Genomic DNA, 23,543 nt, shown 5'->3' with positions numbered 1-23,543 from the left:
GGGTGTGAGTGAAACTCATCATTGTTTACCATCTCAGAGAATAAGTCCTCTTGAGAATGCTGACTAAAGCCTTATTCCTGTGCAGTTATTCAGACTGTCAGCTGGGAGGAAGGAGAGAGAGAGGAGGCTAAGAAAAAAAAGATATGTCATATTCTCCTTCATGAAGGAATGGGGACCATGTTACATCTTTATCTAGAAATATTTATATGCAGACATTCCTCAACAAGAGTGATTTGCATCATTAAGGGCTGCTTCAGAGACTGGGGACATTGTTGCCCTCAAATTTCCAAACAACCCTGTGCACAGTCTGAGACAGCTTTAGTGACAAAAACTCCCACCCCACACTGCCCCAAAAAATCCTTTTGGTAGAGTCACTGATTAACCCTGGATGTTGTCTGACCCATGTGCGTGAGAATAGTAGTGCTGAGGGGGAGAAAGTGAAACAGCAACGATTCTTACTACAGAAGTATCATGAACATTCATTGATGAAAATGATTTCTTTTCTTTTTTTTTTTCAAACATAGGATGTCCATAGGGTCATGCTTTCTTGGATAAAAATTGGCAGAGATATGAATTGAATTTTGGACTCTGCTTTTCTAAAAGTGTCCTGTTGGGGGCGCCTGAGTGGCTCAGTTAAGTATTTGGCTCTTGATTTTGGCTCAGGTCTTGATCTCCATCATGGTGGTGAGATTGATCCCTGTGTCTGGGTTCTGAGAGTGGTTTCTTGGGATTCTGTGCTTCCCTCCCCTTTGTCCCTCACTTGCGTGCTCTCTCTCTCCCTCTCCAAAAAAAATTAATTAAAATAAATAAAAGTGCCATGTTCTCTTAGTTGCTCATTTTAACATGAGTAGTTCAGAGTAAGCATGGGCTATTAAGAGGACTAAGCATTTTAAGTTTTACATTATGAGATTCATGCCTTATCTCCTTTTATGGTGACACTGATAGGATAGAGAATATTAGAGGAGATTTAGTGCAGAAAAATATGGAGATGTATGAACAGTGGACATGATTGACAACCACAGTTTTCTGCATTGTTCCAATGCCAAGGTAACTTTGGATAAACTCATTTTATTCACTACTTAAGAGAAACTAAGAAAAAGTAGAGGAACTGGGAGAAGGCTAGAAGGTTGACTTTACGACAAATTATGGGCTTTAAGACAAATTCTTAAGATGGGCTACATGATAGGAAAGAAAAAGCAGAAGTTACTGAACAAAAGTTTTGCCTAATATAATTCATGAATTATTCTGATTTGTTGAATCAGTTCTTTAAATGTATTACTTAAGCATAGGAAGAGTTATAGGAAATTATGTTTTTTAATACAAATATACATTTAATGAGCTATACTATAGATAAAGGAATGAACAATCCAATTATTTTTTACTAAATGAAAACTTTCCTTTTTTTCATTCCAAATTTATACTAGCAGCTTAGTGTGATGTATTACTTGAGCTCCAAAATTTGCATCCAAAAAAGATGCATGTGTTGAACTTTATTTTTCATGGAAAACTGTAATATGGATGAGTAGTGAGACTGCAAAAGACGGGTGAAGAAGTTTAATAATTCTCACACTAAATAAGAATAAGGATAAATTGTAGAGCACTTACTGTCAGACACTCATTTAGGGTTAACAAGAATTATCACAGTTAATCCTGGAAATAATGCACCTGCATATTGGAGTAATAAAGTGTCATGCAGATCTGGATTTGAAATTACCTCTTGCTAGTGGTATGAACTTGAAACAAATGGCGTAGCCTCTATTCATCTCAGATGCTTCTTCTGTGAAATGAGATTACTAGTATCTAACTTATTGGTTCTTTATCCATGTTTTGCATTTTAGTGTGGGTCCAGTTCCAAGTAGGGTAAGACTGTTATTTTATTCTTGTTGTTATATTCACCGTAGTTCTACCTTTTAATAGCTGTGTGGCATTGATCAAGATCCTTTTTTGTGATCTTTTCTTTATCTATAAAATTCTTGTTTTGAAGAGTTGTTAGTACATTAAAGAAATTTGATAAAATCATTTACGTAAAGGATGTAATACATGGTAGACAAGTATTTTTCTTGTCCTTCTATATACTGCCATGGAGATAGTCTACATGTTTTTTCCAATTTTTTAATATACTTCCTCAAATTCAGTGTCAATCTTGGAAAAAACATTCCTATTTCCTGCTTCTCTTCTGATTAAACACTAGAAAAGTAGGAGTGTTCTTATAATTTTTATTGTGCTTAAGCATCAGAAAAGAAGCAAGCCAGGTCTCAGGACAAGTTTTGATAAGGAAAGGAACATGTTTATCTTGCTAAACTTATTCCTTCCAACTCTTGACAGTTTTATACTGTCATTTTGTCAGCAATAGGTGAGAATTTTCTATTTAAATGATTTCCTGTTTGTGGTAGTAAAATTTATGTCTGGACTTAATCCAATTAGCATAAACAAAATGGAGAGTTGGCCAATAATTTATTTTATTTTATTTTTTAATGTTTTTATTTATTTTTGAAGGAGAGAGAGAGCATGAGCGGGGGAGGAGCAGAGAGAGAGGGAGACACAGAATTCGAAGCAGCTGTCAGCATAGAGCCCGATGCGGGGCTCGAACGCATAAACTGTGAGATCATGACCTGAGCTGAAGCCGGGTGCTCAATCAGCTGAGCCACCCAGGCGCCCCCCTCCCCATAATTTATTTTTAACAAGAGGAAAGAACGTACACAAGTTTTTACTATTGCTTTGAGAATCTTTCAAATTAACTTTGATTCTGTTGGTGAAGGTAGCATCATAAACTCAGTTCCAATGGTGTTCTTAAAGGGTAATACTTGAATATTGTATATACCGTCTGCAGATTGGCTTAATAGGACTTAATTTCAGATATAACTTCTCTGCTAAATAGGAAGATTCTTACATGAAGATATGCCTTCTATCAGATATAAGGTTGCTCAAGGCTTTCTGCATGGGGTTAGAGGAAGAGTAAATAGAATCTTTTCATCTCTAAATTAGACATACTGGTTGATTCATATTGATTGAATGGTTATGATCGTATTAATAATGTGGCTCAGGGGTAAACAAGTAAATAGTTACCAAGATTAAATCCAGTTATTAAGTTTAATGCTCCCTATTTTTTCCCCCTAGGATCTCTCAAGTTCATCACTGTTTCATCTGCTTTCCTTTGCTCATTATAATGGTATATTAGTTTCCTAGAGCTGCTCTAACAAATTACCACAAACTTAATGGCTTAAAAAATTTATTGCCTTAAAGTTTTGGAGTTCAGAATTCTCAAAGCAGTTTTACTGGGCTAGAGTCAATATGTCTACGAAGCTGATTCCTTCTGGAGGCTCTGAGGGGAGAATCCATTTTCTTGCCTTTTCTTGCTTCTAGTGGCCATCTGAATTCATTGGCATATGGCCCCTTCCTCCATTTTCAAAGTGCATTGTTCCTATCCTATCTGTCTCTACATTGTCTCTTCGTCTAACTCCTCCATCTTTCCTTCAAGGACTCTTGTGATTACCCTGGGCTCACCTGGATGATCCAGGATCTCCATCTCAGTATTCTTAACTCAATCATGTTTGCAAAGTCCCTTTGATTATGTAAGGTAATACATCCACAGAGTGTGGGATTTAGGAAGAGAGTATCATTGGGGACCATTATTCAGCCTACCACGTATAGTAGTAATATTTGTGTGCTTTGAGGCTCTGAAACTAATGTGCTTGCTTCCTTGTGGGAAAATTATAAATTTGGGGGTTTTTAGATCTTTTAGAAGATATTGATTGGTAATTTTCCAACAACAGATGCTGATCCCTTACATTTATTAGGTGTAATTTTAGGTAAGTATAAGTGAAATCATTTGCACTTCTAGGGTCAAAAATATTAATTATACCCATTATCTGTCAGGGCCAACATCTGGATGACTTAAGTTTAAATTACATAGAGCAATATCTGATAGTTCTTCTTTATGAAGTTAGCCCTTGTTTACAAAGCCAAATCAATGTAAGAAACCACAGAAAGCTTGGTGCTCTTTAAAAATTTTTCAGGACATACTCAAGGGATGTCAGATACTATTTCCATAATAATTGGCACTCTTCACAAATATTCATTGTGAATATTTAATCTCATGAGTTCTACACAATAATTGTAGACTTCCAGGGGAAATTTAATGATGGTCATGTCAACTTTACAAATCTTCTGTAATCCAAGGGAGAACTGTTATATAAGGTGGATTCATTTGTTCCCCTATCCCACTGTTGCCAAAGGGAGCATGAAGTGCCCTGCTCACATTAATTTAATGCAAATGAATTCTTACTGTCTCAAGAGTTTGTCCTTCATTTTTCTTAAAATTATGTTGTAAATGAATGTGACATGCTTTACTGGTTGTTGTGCAGGGAGCATTGTCCTTCCTAAAAGCTCTCTCATTTGTCAAAAAGAAGCCATTAAGAGAAAAAGTAAATTATCTTATCTGATCAGTGTTAAGAATGACCTTAAACCAATAAATTTTTTTACCAGTACAATAGCTGAATTTTCTTTGCACTTATGGAGATTCAAGAGAAAGCCTGTTAAGGTACAAAGCTGTTACAAAAATTTAAAACCCATGTTTCTCTTTTACCTTGTAGACAGTAATGTGTGTCTGATGCAGTTTTGCTTATTGCTATCTCCTTGCTTTCCAGAACTAATTTGAATACTCCTAAGTTTTTAAATATTTTTCTTTTCTTTAAATATTTTCAATGTCCAGCAATATAGTTTTATGAATATCTAGCTACGAATAGAGGTTGGTATAACATTGAATTAAACAGGGATGATTACAAATGATCATTTTTGATAAAAGACGGCACATTTGTCCCTTTTCACATAAATGTAAAACATTTTAGTGAGGGAAGGTGAGACTGGATGAAGGAACTCTGTTGATGTTTAAGTAGATGATGATAAGGAGAGTAATGTACAAGCATATTTTTTTTACTTTCATGTCCAGAATAGAGTAATTGCACAGTAAGTGGTATTTTTCTACTGTGGAAGCATCTTCTCCAGCCATGCTATTCATGAGGGCAAGAGCTTCAACTAAGCTTTCAGCAACCATAAGTAAAAAGGATGGTGTGATAGGCTGCCGGTACATATGGCTGTCTCTAGCAGGCCAACTGTTACTTTTGCCCACCCACATCACTGAGGACATATGGCGTTACTTTGGCTGTGGAAGCAAGTGTGTGTGGACATGTCTCAGTGTGGGCATAAGACTGCTGGTTGTCTTCCTCTTTTTGCTCATAAAACCAACTGCCTCTGGGTTGAAAACTTATCCATAGCACTAGATCTGAGGACAATAAATGACATAGTTCTTCTTATTAACTGATATGAAAATAATACGATTAAGTTTTTCTCTAGGTTGATCACAAGACTTAGTGTATGTTTGCCATTATTATGCTTATAAGAAGAAATGATGGCTTTTTCACGAATGAAAGTCAGGGATTTTTTAATCAAAAGATAACTTATTAAAAGATACAGGATTATCTAGAACCAGAGCAGTAGAAGCATCAGGAATATGGTTGAAACTATTTATCTTGTGCAATAATCAATTAGTGAAATCTAACAATGAATGTATTACTATTAGCTGTGACTATAAGGAAAATATGAGAAAACGGATGAGAAGGCTGAAATGAAGAAAGTTGTCTAATTCCAGCGCAATTTATTTCACAGAGTTCACAGTATTCTAAAACAATTTTATACATTTATATATTTATTTTTGAGAAAGGGAGAGTGCGAGTGAGTGAGGGGCAGAGAGAGAGAGAGACAGAGACAGAGAATCCCACACAGACTTCACATGCATTGTCAGGGCGGAGCCCAAAGCTGGAGCTCAGGAACTCGGAGATCATGACCTGAGCTGAAGTCAGATGTTTAACTGACTGAGCCACCCAGGAGCCCGCCCCCACCCCTTTTTAAAGTTTATTTATTCTAAAGCAATTTTTGAAAATTAGATTCTTTTTTTCAGTAGTGTGAGTTCTGAATTTTCAAAGGGAGCCATTTCAATACTGGCAACAAGTATGTATTTTTAGTGGTGGCTCTAGAACTCCTACATAGAAAGGCTTTTAAGACATAGTCTGATTGGAAGGCAAGGATAGAGGGTGTGTGCTGAGGTTGCAGGTACACAGGACTTTAGATGATGTACATCAATTATCTAAAGAGAAGAATGGGCAGTGCTGCTGAGGATTATGGGAAAGAAGATGACGCTGTAAGTTACCTTTTCCTGCCACTGTTGGCAAATTTGTGTAGTTGGGATTTGTTGTAGGTTTCTTTTATAATCACTCAATAATTTCACACACTGTATTCTGTAAATCTTAACGTTTTCACTACAGCTATATTTGCTAAATATTAGGTAAATAAAATCAAGATCTGTGTAGGTAACATTGACAAAAGCAGTCTTTCCAGAGGTAGAAATGATGAATTGTCAACTGCTTTTGAACATCACTTTTTCTACAAAGTCTCATTCCAGTTTCAGTACTTTGGCACATCTATTAATCACTATTAAGGTTGTATGTGAAATATTTGGCAGTGTGGGTATCAGAGATTTGTGGTAATGGTGATTGATGCTCAGAATACAGCATCATTATTGTTATTCACTGGCCTTGAGAACTTTGGTTTTCATCTGTTATCACCTTGCTGTCCCACTGACTGACAAATTTAAATTATTTGATCCATCAAAAAATATATTTTCTGGCAACTCATTTATTTAATTTTAATTTTTTTTATTACTCTTTGTGTGCTGTGGTGAAGTATCAAATTCTCAGTGTGTTATAACAATGTGGTAGTTCAGATTGAAGCAAGTGCCTTAAAACAAACAGGTTTACTACCAAGATATATAAAATACTGATTTTATTAACAGAACTAAATGCATAGGTAACATAAAATATGTGAGTTAAATTAAGTATTTTTCACATATGTATACATATTTTTACATTTGACCTTTCTATTTTAAGTATTTGTGTACACATATATAATTGATGCAAATTCAGTTTTAGAGATCTTATCCAAAGGGTCAATTCCTTAGGGTGACTCTTTCAAATATGTATCAATTATGGCAAAATGGACACAAAATGGCAACATAAGGAGCCATAAAAATGAGAATAAATGGGAGATATTGGTTAAAAAAAACTTCCAAATGAGTTGATTTTGATTTAAATGCTCTTCGGTTGTTAGCTGAGGAAATTAATAGAATTGAAATTTTATGAAAATCATTCAAATTTGTTGTGCAGGTATGTACATTATGTGTACTATAAATATAAAAGGGATAGCATATTATTTAGCACAAATATCCATACTTATCTGTATATATATGTGTATATATATATATATATATATATATATATTCATCATGAAACTGAGTGCATGTGATATATACATACATTGTGTACTTTTTTAAAAAAATTAAACATTCATTTATTATTGAGAGACAGACAGAGCATGAACATGGGAGGGACAGAGAGAGGAGGAGACACAGAATCAGAAGCAGTCTCCAAGCTCTGAGCTGTTAGGACAGAGCCACATGCAGGGCTTGAACCCACAAACCACAAGATGATGACCTGAGCCGAAGTCGGACACCCAACCGACTGAGCCACCCAGGTGCCCCATATATTGTGTACTTTTATTTTTACATTCATTACTTTTTCACCTCATTAGCAACAAATTAAAAAAGGAGAAATTTTCATTTGGTAATTTGACCTCCCATATTCCTGTCTCACATTTATGGTTTTATATTGTTATTTTCTTTGTGACTAGACCTTTAGAACTAACAAATATCTTATATTCTTTGTTGATATTTGGAAAGCAATGTGTCTCTGTAAAGGGTGCATGTGCATGTATATGAGCACATGCAAAATTGTGATGAATGTTTGATTTTTGACAGAGAAAAGCTAGTTAAAATTATGCAGAGTGTGGTAGGTAGCACCACTGCAGTGGAAAACCAGACATCCATCAATGTAATCATTAAATAGATATTTTTGAGCACCTACTCAGTACCTGACACAATTTTAAGTAATAGGAATGTAACTATCACAAAATTCAGTCTCTACCCTCAGAGGCAAATTGCAGGACAGATTGGTCAAGGTGAAACACATTTCAGAACCAGAAATTAAAGTTTCTGAGATGCTAGAATGTCATTTAAACAATGTTATGTTATACACTGAAACCATAAGAAAGCAGTTCCTCTATCCATCCCTTCAGGGGATAATGGGGAAGAAGTAAACTGGCTGTTATGCTTGAATTTGCATAATTTCACAACTACATAGTGTTATATAATGTCAATAAACTTAAAATCTGATATATGATAAATATGGTCTTTCAAATCAGTGGGGAAATGATAAATGATTCATAAAATGATGTTCAAGTAATTGGCTATGTGCTTCATAGATGTAAAAAGTTGTAATACACCCAATTAATTTCATAGTAGGCACTGAGTAAATGCCTCCAAATATAAAGAAAAAATATATAGGCAAATGTCATTTGTAATATTAGGGCTAAATTAACTTTCCAAAGTATAACCCAACCAAAGACAGAAACTAATAAAGACTGATGGATTGGACTTTGTTAAAGTGAAAAACTTTAATATTTCAAATGATACCATCACTGAATATAAAAAGAAAATGCCAAATCAGGAGAAAGTATTTGCAATTCACTTGACATATTTGACATATAAATAGTCCAATAAATCATTACGAATGGTCCAATAGGAAAAAAGGACAGGGGACCTGGATGGCTCAGTTGGTTGAGCTTCCAATTTCAGCTCAGGTCAAGATCTCAGGGCCCATGGGTTTGAGTCCTGCATCAAGCTCTGTGCTGACAGCTCAGAGCCGGGAGTCTGCTGTGGATTCTGTGTCTCCCTCTCTCTGCCTCTCCCCCACTCACTTTCTCTCTCTCTCTCTCTTTCTCTCTCAAAAAATAATAAATAAACATTTAAAAAATAAGAAAAAAAAGACAAAGTACATTGGCAGGAAACACTGAGACTCAAATGAATACTAAATGTATTAGCATCTGTATTGCTAGTCAAATGCAAAAAACATGGAGGAAATTATATATGTGTGACATTTTAACAAAACTGTAGTATGAACTTATCCATGCTATAAGTAAAACTGTAAAACTATCTGTGAAACTATATGCACGTTCGTGTCCATGTCGATTGTTTTCTTTTAGTTCTTTTAAATTTTTGCATTTTCCAAAGTATATTCAAATATCAGAACACACTCTTTGCTGTTGAAAGCAGCCTTTCAAATATAAACTCACCCATAACTTTCTCTAAATTTTACAGGGCCGAGATTCCTTATCAGAAACTATATTTCAATAATTATTTTATTGTTTTTAGTAGTTCCTACTTCAGGCTTAACTGCTAGAGGAAGACTTTTTTCTTTTCTTTTTTAACAAAGCTTTCTGATGTACTTTTTAATATTATTATTATTGGAAAGAGCTTTTATTTCCTTAAGTGTTTTGTTGCCTAAGTATGATGAGTATCCGGCAGTGAAATTCAGTGGAACAGATGTTTATTGTGATATATGAGATGAACTTGCTTCCCTAAGCTCACGTAGGCATGAAATACATCTGGCTTCTATACATAAAAGTCAATTTGTATTCCCAAATGTGTTTCTGTGCATTAGCCAGACTTTTAGGGGCAGAAACCCTACTAGTCCATCAAATAGGGGCTCTGCTTAATTATGAAGCTTAAGTTAGGCTACAAGATGAAAAAACTAAGTTTTCAGGCTGGAGACAGTCTGAGCAGGAGATGTTACTACCGAGTGTATTAAGGTTAGGTAACTGAGGCTGACAGAGCAACTTATGTGTGTATGTTAGGGAGGGGTGTATGCATAAAATTAGAGAATCCTGTGAAGCAGAGCGTAATCAATTGTGTGAGCATATGGAATGCATAAGAAAGGAAATCCAGTTTAGAGGAGAAAAATAAGGCGAAGCAAAGGGAAAAAGCTAATAAAGGTAAGCTCTAAAAAAAAAGTAGGGCCGAATGTAAACAGTGATGAGAATAAAGGCATTTGGTAGGCATGGGGGAAATAGTATCCAGACTGTGTCAGAAAGGGATTTAGCTTGTGTGTGCCTGTATTGCTAGGGTTATGATATGCAGAAATCAGGCCCCTTGAGGTATAGCAGCTCTACTTTTCTATTCCTCAGGTAGCCTTGAATATTCCTTTTTAATTTTAAAAAGACCATTTATTTGTGTGTGATGGGTTAACATCAAGGACATGAGATTTTTCTAGAATATACTAAAACTGATCAATAATCTAGTAGCTAAAACCTTTTAAAATAATTTGTGCTAGATCTTTATATCATATAGAATTTCATTGCCAGAGTGAGCAGTGCATTATACCTTATTTTACCTTTTCCAATTACTGAGTATGGTATGAATAATGTCTTCCCAATGACATCTACATCCTAATCCCCAGAATTTGTGAATATGTTGTATTACATAGCAAGGGGGAGTTAAGGTTGCAGGTGAAATGAAAATTGTTAATCATCTGACCTTAAAATGCAGAGATTATCTTTCATTATTTGTGTAGGTCCAGTGTAATCACAGAGACCCTATAAGAGGGAGGATAAAATCATTAGAAGGAGATGAAGTGACTGAAAGAGAGGTTGGAGTAGTAAGTTTTGTGGATAGAGACAAAAGATACATTCAACTTCTAGAATGGTTCTTCCCAAAAGAGCCTCTAGAAGTAACATAGCCCTGGATGATGACTTAATTTTAGTCCCACTAGGAAGACTTGTTTTGGACTTCTGACGTCTAGAACCATTAGAAAATAAACTTATGTTGTTTTAAGCCACTGAGTTTGTGTTAATTTGTGATAGCAGCAATAAGAAACTAACACGTTTAAACCATATATATATATATATATATATATATATATATATATATATATATATATATATTGCTATAGATGGTTGCTGAAGAATTGAGTGGGCATTTCAGGAAAGAATTGGGAACTCATTTTCTTAAGAAAGTCCTTCATGTCAGGATAATGAGAATGTAGAGAGATGAACTGTTTTATTTACGTATACAAAGAATATGTAGGTTTAAAAAGGGGGTATCTTTTGAAAGCTAATAAACATGTTTTTGATTATGTGAGGCTTGGATGGTGCATTCAAGGTTGTGTTGGATAATCCTGAATATCTGGATATCCTGAAGACCAGAATAGGGGGAAATAGGATATCCCACTGAAAATCCAATTTCTACTATCCATTCTAATAATATGTTTACCAACTAGTTATGTATAGGACATTATGTTAAGTAATAAAGGCATAGTCCAGTGGTGGAAACAGATGAAAAGTGTTACAATAGTGATAGGTAAGCTGTTAAGGAGAAGCAAAGTTGCAAAATTGGTGCTATCTGAAAGTTTTCAAGAACAACAGGATTAAAAGAAAATAAGATTATGAAGTGTTGTATTTGCTCCCCATCTCCAGCTTGTGAAAATGGTTCACAAAACTAAGCCAGTCGTGTTTTAAAACTCAAAGAACGTTCTTTTGATCAAAGTTTTAAATGTAGTGCACATTTTTGTTTTCTTTTCCTTTATCATTCATAAACTGCTTACAGGAAACCAGAAGACAAATCTGACAAATATGCTGAACATTATACCTTCAGGGAGCATGATGTTCCTCCAGGGAATAAAGGCTTTGCTAGCCAAGGAATGATATTCTTAATATTTCCCAGTAATATGGAATGTATCCAGTTGAAATTAATAATACAACTTTATAAAAATATTACTTCTCATGAAGTTTTACAATTACTTTTTCTGTAGTTTATGATTAATGGCATCAGATTCATAAGTTGAAATTATCTTTAATAATTTTAATAACTCCCCCCAAAAGGTTTCTTTAAAACAATTATGCCTTGGGGCGCCTGGGTGGCGCAGTCGGTTAAGCGTCCGACTTCAGCCAGGTCACGATCTCGCGGTCCGTGAGTTCGAGCCCCGCGTCGGGCTCTGGGCTGATAGCTCGGAGCCTGGAGCCTGTTTCCGATTCTGTGTCTCCCTCTCTCTCTGCCCCTTCCCCGTTCATGCTCTGTCTCTCTCTGTCCCAAAAATAAATAAACGTTGAAGAAAAAAAAAAAAAAAAGAAATGAACATTAACTTTAAAAAAAAAAAAAAAACAAAAAAAACAATTATGCCTTGATTTCCCAAGTCTCCTTTGTTAAAAACATCTCAAAACAACTAAATTAAATAAAATTTATTCGCTCCAGTAAATTATTACTAAAAGCATATCTTCTTTTTAAAAAAAAATTTTTTTTTCAACGTTTATTTATTTTTGGGACAGAGAGAGACAGAGCATGAACGGGGGAGGGGCAGAGAGAGAGGGAGACACAGAATCGGAAACAGGCTCCAGGCTCTGAGCCATCAGCCCAGAGCCCGACGCGGGGCTCGAACTCACGGACCGCGAGATCGTGACCTGGCTGAAGTCGGACGCTTAACCGACTGCGCCACCCAGGCGCCCCTAAAAGCATATCTTCTAGGTGTGACCTGTTTAAAAGTTCTTAAGGTGATTGTAAGGAGCAGTATGTTTCAGTTTATGATAGTTGATTAATCTGATTAAATCTTGGTAGCACATTGAATGCAGCAAATGTAACAGAAATAAATCTCAGATCATCATCTGAAATGTCTCCATCAAGCATTTTAAAACAATTTTTAAGTTCACTAATTTGAGTCATTATACTTGACCTCAGTAGAAGGCCCATAAAAATGAAGCTCATTTGAACTTGGCAGATATCATACACCAACTTTTTACAGTCACAATTCCTGTGCCTCATTAGGAAAATGATCATTACCAGAATCCCAGTGCTTTGAGCAGAAATGCATTTATTATTCTAGAATACTTTTACTGAAAAATTAGCCTGATTTCTCTTTTGGGTAAGCTCTCTCAGATAGGATTCTAATTTTTGAGTGTACATAAACTTCAAGATATTGAAGGCAGCTGGAAGATGGGAATGACAGTAGATGACCATCTTCTCTACATTCCATATCAAAGCCCTCTAAAGAACTTAGAACTTTATGCAGCTGATCGGTTTTATGTCTTTTTTAAAAAATGAGTGGTGCTACATAAATTCATTTAGTTCAGATAGTTCCTGCTGAATTGGAAGGGAGTCCATTTTTATTCCTCAGTGTTTCTTGACGTTGGGAAAGACAAGTTTAGGGGGTCTTATGAATTTGTAAAGTCTAGAGAAAAGTTCTGTGTTGTACAATTTACTGTTTAACAGGATAAGTTGACTAAAATCAATATAAGTGTCACCTGTAGGAGGAATCCAGCGTCTTCAATTTATCTTAGAAAGGTTAAATAACTAGTACAAGGTTATTTATCCAATTAGTAACTGAACCAACCAGTGTCAGGCTTATTAACTTTAAGACTATTGCTCATTAAACTACCTCTTTCACATAGAGTTATGGGTAATCACAATGTAACACCAGCATGTAGCACCAAATGTATGTTGTACATAGAATACTGAGTACAACAAAACAGTTTTTTCTATTCTATTTTCCAAATCCACATGTAAAGAGTGTCTTGTGGAATTTCTTGACTGCCATGATGGCTGCATGTAGCAGAGAGATTGATTACTTGGACTTTTCCACACACTCTCAGAACTATGGAAAGCAAGGACATTCTATATTGATTTAACAAATTCTCATTTTTTTCACTCATAGTAGCTTGCCCTGAAGTAAATTGCTCTGTATTTGTTTCATGTGAATTCCATAGTTAGAAGATAGTGTGATGGCTGAAGATCTATGGCGAATGCATACACACATGCACTCACACACACACACATGCATACACCCACGCTCATCCCATAGTTTTTTTTCTAATTTCATAGTTTTTATTTTTTTAAGTTTGCTTATTTGTTTGTTTGTTTGTTTGTTTAGAGACAGAGACAGCACAAGTGGGAGAAGGGCACTTCCTTTTTCTCAAGGAAGACAGAGAATTCCAAGCAGGCTCCTCACTGTTAGCACAGAGCCCAATGTGGGTCTCGAGCTCACAAAATTGTGAGATCATGACCCGAACAGAAACCAAGTTGGATGCTTAACTGACTGAACCACTCAGGCACCCCATGGTTTTTATTTCTAAATTAACTATGTCAAAGAAGAAACAATTCAAAGATGCAAGCTATTTTCCTAGACAGCATTTTACATCTATCCAATACTATAGACAGTATATCTTCCTATTTCTCCTTAAATAGATCTGTTAATTTAACAAGTATTCATCTTTATAAAATTTGAACCTGTGAAGTTCCATCTAGGTGCTATATCTTGACCAGGCATTTAAGAGCTGAACCTCAGTTAGGTGGCTTCTACTTCCTTTATAAGACTCTGCTAGCACTGTTTTACTTTTACATGCCTTGCTGGTGGCACAGGTGACTCAGCTAAGTCAGCTTCCAACATTGGATACTCTTACAGTTTTCTTGTACTCAGGTTAACTTCTTTTATAAAAAGCCATGCTCCATTTCCTCAATCTCCATGCTTGAAGCTTATGGAATTATTTATTTACTTTGAATGTAGCTTCAAAATGAGATCTGCAGCTAAATAAGATGTGTACATTTGAGTGTGTGTGTGTGTGTGTGTGTGTGTGTGTGTGTGTGTGTTAGTGCACTAATACTGTTCACTGAATAAGACAAAGTGACTTTCGCAGTATAAGGAGAAACTTAGAAAAACAAGGAATTACCTGGTTTGGGAGATTTTGAGATATATGATGTTGGGATTTATACTTCTGTGTAAACTCTTAATTTTATGTAGTATACTAAGCTACTGGAAACTGTTAAAACTGTTAAATTGTTTAATTCTCTTAAAATAAAACTTGGTTGGCACCAAAGGGTAACTTTGTAGCCTTCGCAAATAGACATTGTTTTTTTTTTCCCACCCTCACATGCCTTATGGCCAGAAGTTGTTCTTGTTCTTCATTATAGCTTTCATATTGCTAATTTCTTTCCTTGTTGCAAATCATACTGTTCCTTTGAAACGAAAACACTTTGGAAATATTAGTCATGTTCTTTGTGTATTGTTGATAACAAACAGATCTCTTGGTCACTGTTGCCATTTATTTAAGACTTTATTTCATCCTTTTTCAAAATCTACTTCAGCTAAGTCCTAGTATCATTTTCAGTGACTTCAACATCCAAATGGAAGGATCTTCAAAGTGCCCTGTTCACTTGTCGTCTTGACATCCTTATCTCCATTTCTTTTTCATTTCCTTCCTCCACTTTAGTTACCAATTCATGGTCAAATCTATCTTTTGCACACCAGTGCTTGTACCACCAAGATCTTAATGGCAAATGTTCCACCAACTGGACTTCATTCCTCTTCTAATTCATTTGCTCGTAACTTATTAACTCATGCCTAACCTAAGATTCTTCATCTTCACTGACATTCGTCCTAGACCATAGCATTTGTTGTTTCTTCACAATTCATCAGTACTCTGATGTCTTCATTTTCCACCATTTTGAGTGCACATATCATGGTTCATCTGTGGCACTCCCTTGCAAATATCCTAAGCTACGTTTCCCAACCGTTAATAGGAAAATGTGTTCCTAGGCCTCTACTCATTACTACTAAATATTGATATTTCCTTGGGTTTTATTCTAATCTCTCTGCTCTTCATACACATACACACTCTCTAAGCCCTAAACACCATTTCTATACTAAAGAGCTAGTAATTTTCCATTTTAGAGTCTGACCCAGATATTACCTCTGAAGGTCCTTGCCTCCTTTGACAGCAGCATATAGATACTTGAGAGAAAACATGTCCCAGAAAATGGCACCACTAACCATTCAGATAACTAAGGCAGAAGCTAATGATAATTTTTGTATTCTTCCTCTGTATTCTCACAATACCCAATCCAACATTCATTTAAAAATATTTTGTTTCCAAATATATGTAGAATTTTCCCACTGATTTTTATTTCTAATGTATAGTCTAGCCAAATTTGGTTCTTTCTTAACATCTCTGTTATCCTGCCTCATTAGTCTACCTAATTTTATTCTTAACTCCCAATACTTTATTAGCCACATAGAAACCAAAGTGATATCTTAAAGTGTTTATCAGTTCATATCTCTTCCTACTCTCTTTCAATGTACTTAGACTAAAACCCACTTTCTATGCCATTACCAATAATAGCTCTGTATAGTTTCATATCTTATCTTTCAGTTACATCACATCAGTCTTTCTTCCTGCTTCACTCCAATGAGATTCAAAGCTCTTAATTACTTCTATATGCCAAGATCGTCCTTATATCGGGGTTCTTGAAAATTCTGGTTTCATTTCCTAAGAGACTCTCCCCATTGTATGCAAAGCTAATTCTTGTTGTTTTCGGATCTAAGCTTAAATATTATCACTTGAAGAAGTGGTTCAAGTCAGATGTCCCCCCACCCACCCGACTCTTTTGTCATCCAGCTGTTGGTTTGATATTGCATATGGACATATTTTGCAATGATTTATTTTCTTCTTTTAATTGGGTTTTCCACACTTGACTTTCTCTATAGAATTCAAGCCCTATGAGTGCAGGGACTCTGGCGTTCTTGTTCACTACAGTAGCTCGGTAACTAGTATGCTATCTGACACATATCTGTTGAGTGAATTAATCAGTTTTTCAGTTGGTATCTGCTGTGTCTGGTGGTGTCCATAGACTATTCACTTCCCTTAATTTCCAAATCTCAGAGTCTCCTTGTCCTACCTTAATGAGGTCAGGGAATCTGGTCTGGAGATTACTCAGCCTTAAGTCCACTTGAGAGGATGTCAGGATATGTAGGAATGGACTTATGCTTCTTCAGTAATTCCATCGTGTTTAGGAAGATCACTCTGCCTCTCTGGAGAGACGTTAGGCTCTTGTGGTTCCTTTGGGATCTCAAACAATAGGAACATTACTACTAAACTTGTTTTAGGTCTCTTGGGCATATTTATTCAAAATTAGACATAGATGACTAGTCACTACTTATGTTGTGTTTTTCTGAAAAGGCAGTCTGAATATAGAGTTTCTATCGTTAAGATTAGGAAGACTATGGATTTCTATTAAATCTATGTATAATTTTAAGTGGGATGGTATAAACCACAAATTCCTAGCTTTATGACTAAAAACTATTTGGGGGCTTTATTATGATGTGTATTCCAAGGCTTCATCTCCAGAAATTCTGATTCAGTGTGTCCACAGTGACACGTAGGACTATACATTTTACCAGGTATCCTAGATTATTCTGAAGTAGAACATTTGTGGACCACATTTTGGGACAGAATTGCATGCTATGTTATATTTCAAGATGGCTGGTTTTTTAAAATGCAAACTATTTATCAGTCTCTCTTGAATTAATGACATAGTATAATTTTAATACTTTATAGCTTATAGGAATTTTAGAGATTTTTTTCATTTGTCACATATGTAGAGACTGAATCTAAAAAAGATTAATTAATTGTCAAGATATTAAATGGGGTCAGCATCTAAGTTTCTTATCACTGCCTGGGCTTTTATTCTTTTTTTTTTTTTTTTAAATTTTTTTTTTCAACGTTTATTTATTTTTGGGACAGAGAGAGACAGAGCATGAACGGGGGAGGGGCAGAGAGAGAGGGAGACACAGAATCGGAAACAGGCTCCAGGCTCTGAGCCATCAGCCCAGAGCCTGACGCGGGGCTCGAACTCACGGACCGCGAGATCGTGACCTGGCTGAAGTCGGACGCTTAACCGACTGCGCCACCCAGGCGCCCCCTGGGCTTTTATTCTAAAGCATGGTGGCCTACAGTAATATTTTCAGCTTCAAAGTTTTATACTGTTGAAAAATAAAATAAATATAAATGTATTAATATTATTATATGTACACTTATATTTACACATATTGCAATATTAATTTGGATTATACAGAACTTTGGCCATCATCACTACACACCAGGTGTATTTTGGACTGAGATAGATCCTACCTACAAGAATTTACTAATGTCAAAAAGGGCCCTTTTAAAAATGAGTCTGGCACCCAGTTCAAGGACAATGTTAAAGTGAGACTCCAATATATATCTTAACCTAAGTTATTACTGAATGTAAGTCATGTGATGGCTTCTAATAAAAATTTCCCATTGAAAAAAATCAATGTTAATAACTGGAACTCAAGAACTATAATGGGCTCTATGTTTTTCTGGCTTAGATTGTGTTCCTATAATATGCTAAGAAGAAGAATTGATGACCTGTGAGCTATGGTCACTTCCTGATCTCATTTGGTTCTTTGGTCTCTAGTTTTAAAAGGGTGATCAGAGAGGTTGTCTTTTAATGGAGAAGTTAAGCAAAAGAAGCATCAACCTGGAGGCTTTTTGGCACAGCCTAACTCTCTCAATGGAGAAGCACTTCAATTGCCAAGTTAGGGTCTTAACAAGAAAACCGTTCCAGAGGAGATTTTTTTCTTTGAAGAAGCTGCTGTAAAATCTTACACAAGAAACTGGCTGGAGCTACAGCCTAGAGATGATAATGGAATGACAAGTCTGGGGGCATTACTTATCTGGATTCAGAAATAGATTTCACTGAGGAACCAGTTTCATGCATACATACAACCAAGGATGCCTGGTCGGGTCTGCTGGCTGGGGTGGAAGAGAACATCTAGAAAATCCATGTGAGAAGTGGAACTACTGGGAGTGGGCAGAAGAATTTTAGAAGTTGCAGAGATAATGCAGAGATGTTCTGTAATGGAAACTTCCACTAGTGTTGATAGTAGGTGTTCTATAGCCAGGATCCTCAATTCAAGACTGCCCTCCCTAGTTGGTACCGTAGGTGTAAAGCCTCCCTCAGACAAGTGGTACCATTGTGGGCATCATCCGACAGAGCGACACCTTGTAAATATACCTTAAGTCTTCATACTCCAGGACACAATCCCATAGTGCTGTTTGCTCCAAAATCCTTGCACACCCAACTAATTTTCTTATTACACGTAAGAAGAAATCATACATAATACATTCCTAACATCTATTTTTTTCCTTTGGTGACCTTCAACATGAAGACAGTCATAGGAAGACGATTGAGTCAGGTGTTTTATATAGTCATTACCAACCTGAAGTCTTAAATTATTCTCCACTTAGGGAATATCAAATCTATTTTCAGACAAAAAAGCACAATGGACCCAATTATCCATGTTTTAGGACTTATTCCAATCTTTAAAAAGTAACAGGCACAAGTAAAAGTACTTAACACTGACATTGTTCATCTACTTTTTATTGTCAAATGCATGAAAATAGTGTTACAAAAAGAGATTTAGAGAAGTCCATGGCATGTCTTATGGTCAATGTTACTTCTTGGACTGTTTACTATGGTTCATCTAGCATGTTCTTTTTTAGTTATTTTGTTTTTCTTTCATAGAAATAAAAGAAATATTGATTTTATGTTATGTGAGCACAGTTGTTGATTTATATAAAAGTTTCCTAGAAAGTTATGATTTTTATATTTATAGAATGGCAGGAATAGTATATAGATAACACATCATAGTAACTTGGCATTTATAATATATTAGTTTTCCATAAACATCAACTCAGAGAGGAAGGTTACATTTTATTTTGATTACAATAACAATTTGAAAGCCATCTGTTCTTTAAAATTTTACTAAAATATATAGTGGAACTGGTGTTTTATATGCCAATCCTTTCTGAAGAGTGTTTTTAGATTTTTCAAATACTGCCACAGGCACCATTTAAAATGAGTAGTGTGTAGGCTAGCAGAAGTTCAGGAAATATTAAATAAGAATAAATTTGCCAAAGCAATCCATTGAAGGGTGATTTGAATCTGAATTTTGACATTGCTGATACCAGATAAAAATGTTATGCAGTGATTCGAGAGGACAAAGATCTACAAATTAGTGGCTAAAAGAATGTGTACATGTACACACACACACACACACACACACACACGAACACACACACACACACACACACACACACACACACACACACACATCACTAGAGTTGGTCTTTGACAACAATTTCCTACCCTGCTCCCTAAGCAAATCACCAAGCATCACCTTTGCTTTTTTCTATTATTACTCATCTTATTCTTCAATGTAAAGTTATTAGCAATGCTAATGTGTGTTGGCAGAGGGTGGAGATTTGTCCTGGACACCCCAAATTCTCTGGAAAGGGTTTATACTTTAAGAGATTAACTGTAATCATTCAACTGGTGTTTTAATGATTTTCAATTTGAAGATGTTTATTTGGAATGAATACATGAGTTACTATATGCAGGAGATCTCCTTTTCCTCTCAGTATTCTTTTTGGAATGCTTGATGGACTATAGTTAGACTTAGGGCTACATTTCTGCTTACTAATCTGTTGTTCAAAACATAGGCTCTGAAGTCTCTGTGTTTTGGCTCAAGTGACAACAATGATAGCTGTTAATAATATGACTTGGGAATTATGTGTCTTTTCTCTAAGCCTCTGTTTTCTCAGCTATGAAATGGTGATTTTTGAAATTGTTTAGTTCATAGTGAACTACATGAGACAAGAAATACAAGGTTTTTAGCACAATAAGATAGCCTGGAATACAAAAAATTTTCAAGGAATATTATTAGTACTAACACTATCATCGTCTGTCATCATTGAATTGTTACACTTGAGCTTGGAGATGTCATTGCAGGCTTCTTGGACTGTTTGCTCTTTTAAAATGAGGAGAATGATCCCCCACCCGTGCTCTGTCTCTATCTCTCTCAAAAATGAATAAACATTAAAAAAATTAAAATGAGGAGGATGAGTTAGATGGTCCTTCAATTTCCCTTTATTTCTGATATTGTGAGTATGAAGTAATACAAAATGAATAATTAAATACCCTTCTTTCTTGATGTGGGAGAAAGGGAGAAGAAAAAATTCTGGGTGCCTAGATTTCCTTCCAAGTCTGCTAGAATTATAACTATGTAGCATTTTGAATAGAGGGTTTATTCTGGAAATCTTTAAATTTACTTGCCTTAACTGTATACTTTGTCAACTTTGGAAAAATTGGGATTTGGGGTAATCTTTGAGTGAAGTTTCCTTTGGATACCTATTTAAATTGTAATCTTGTAATTTACTAATTTGGGATTTGGAGGTGTTTACCATTTTATGCATTATCATGTTGAAGTAAATATTTATACATATACAAAAATATATGATTTCAACAATTTTATATTGCATAGAAAATATATAGTATATAGTATTGAACCTATTATTTTGCAACTTGCTAATTTTGTTCAACTTTTTATTTTTGACATTTATTCATGTTGATACATGAGGCTTAGTTTATTCATTTTAGTTACTATACATCATTCAGTTATAAGAATAAAATCTATTTGGTAGACACTTAAGCATTTTAATTTTTCATTATTAACCAGTGTGAAAACAAGCATTCAAGTACATTTTATTTTGTGTGAGATATCATATTTTATCTGAGTATATGAGAGTGCCTGGTTTGTATACAGATATATGAAATTGGAATTGCAAATGTTTTGTGGCTTCTATAATGTTACTCTCAATTTTAAGTATAAAAGATTAGTTTTGTGGACGTGATTAATCTCTTTATGTAGTTAAAGTTACTGATATAACTAGAATAACATTAAATTCAAAATTCAATAATATTTTAGGAGATATTTAGGTCAAATTTACATAAATGTGTTGAAAAGTCATTTTTGTATGTGTGCATAAAGATGCCATGGTGTATCTATTTACCTCAAATAACAAGTTATAACTAGTGTCCATGTACAATTTTTTGCCTGATTTCCAGTAGATATTTTGGTAATACTTTTTAAGTATGCACAGGTTTAATGGCTTATTTTGCAAAGTGCCATTGGAAAATATCATTTAGATACATGTTTGGAATTTGAGGCTGAGGATGAACGAGTTCTCATATTAATCATCATTATGAGAATCCCAAAGAGACACGTGATTTTCAAATATATTTCCATCTGAGCATGATAGTTTTTAAATACACATTGCATATTAGATACGGGATTTGAATGGTAATACATTCTTAAGGTTGTAATTTATTATACTTTTCACACCCATCCTACTGAATATGCAGTTTAAAATGCAATGGCCAGAAGACAAGGAAGTGTTACCAGAAGGATGTGGACGTGGACGCCGAAACTGCTAATGATGACCGTGATATTTTGGAGTCAGCAGGGGAATGGTCAAGGTCAAGGTAGGCGAGAGCATGTTTTAATATTTTGAGAGCTGGATATGAGTTTCACTTTACTTTGAAGTTATGTGAAGCTTTAGTTTGATGTTTTAAGTATTTGTTGCAGTCTTTCTCCAAGGTTTTTGTTAAAGTGTGTTATAATACTTCCAAATTAGTTAAGTTGAGCTAGAATTAGGTGTGAGTTGTTGTTATCACATTTGAAGCGACTGCAAAAAAATTGGCTTTATTCTGTTGTAGTAGATTTTAGAGATACAGAAATGTTTGTGTGTGTGTGTGTGCACATATGCGTGTGTGTGTATGTGTAACTTTACAAGAATGTATTAGTTGAAGGTTTCATACTTTTTAAGAGAAGTTTTTGGATCTCTGTGCCTTTCCATAAGTGGTTTTTGTTTTAATTTTTAAATTTCAAGAACATATTCTCTAAAGGGTGTGATGTTCTTCAGAAATTAAGCGAAAAATGTGATGTTTCTCATTGCTTTGCCAAATGTATTTGGAAGAAATTAACGGTGGAGCAGAGTCCTGAAGTTGTGGTGCCCTGAAGTGTCATTCACAGAGTAAGAAAGGACCATAGAATTTCTAATAAGGTTTTTCAGTGTACTGATTTGACAGTAGCTGTATGGAGTGGTTTGTACCAAAACTAGTGTCTATGATATGTGTTTTGTGATAAATGTTGTATTATTTTTGGAGGTGTGTTGCTGCTCAGACACAAATTGTAATTTAATGTTTTATGTGAAAAAAGTCCTGACTCCCATGACATTCTTTTCCCTTGGAGGAGAATCCATTTTGACATTGTTTCTACTTTTGTTAAGACTTGAAATCTATGAGTAGGAAAGGTATACAGGCAGGTATATTACCCTAGATGGAATTGAAAGTGTATAGTGGTGTTGTATAATTGGAGTAGAGTTGTTGAGCTTTTGTTAGTCCTTCGGTTTCCAAAATAATCAATAAATATTGTGTATATGAAAGTAAATTTAACAAATCTTTCAAAAAGATGATTCAAAAAGGACATTGTTTGCTTACCATATGTAATTGCATTTAATTAATTTTTGAAGTGAAATAGAATGATGGTAATCAAAAATAGAAATGCATGTATGCATCTTTGTGTGATAATAGGTATATACATACATACAGACAGACAATAAGTTTTAATAATGAAATAGGTTTTGATTTTAAAGTGTTTCTTTTATGCCATTAAGAATATAATTTAGTTCTCATTTTGTTTTTATTTTTTGATAAAAATAATGGAAGGAAATCATATTTAATACACATAGTATTTTTTTTTTCACCAAAGATCTAAAACAAGAATGTGTAGGCAGCAGCTACATCACATTTCTGTTGGCTAAAAGAGTTGTTTATTCCTCTGGCAATGTGTCAGATCACTAAAATGCAGCAGGACAACTGTTTTTCTGCAATAGTGATCCAACAGTACATT

The 23,543-nt window shown here is 35.0% G+C and overlaps 1 protein-coding gene across 1 annotated transcript in view; it reads left to right on the top strand.

Moving 5' to 3' along the window:
• Positions 1-23,543, top strand: part of ROBO2 (roundabout guidance receptor 2) — a 1,716,380-nt gene that overhangs the window by 3,003 nt on the left and 1,689,834 nt on the right. Inside the window, exon 2 of the mRNA XM_086675717.1 lies at positions 21,995-22,114. Coding sequence (XP_086531843.1) covers positions 22,006-22,114 — 109 coding nt within the window. The 5' untranslated portion in view covers positions 21,995-22,005. The remainder of the gene's footprint in view (positions 1-21,994; positions 22,115-23,543) is intronic.

This window comes from Puma concolor, chromosome C2 (assembly GCF_028749965.1).
Source record: "Puma concolor isolate L17-30 chromosome C2, mPumCon1.1.hap2, whole genome shotgun sequence".
Classification (NCBI taxonomy): Eukaryota; Metazoa; Chordata; class Mammalia; order Carnivora; family Felidae; genus Puma; species Puma concolor.
This window is presented reverse-complemented; position numbering and strand designations above follow the sequence as displayed.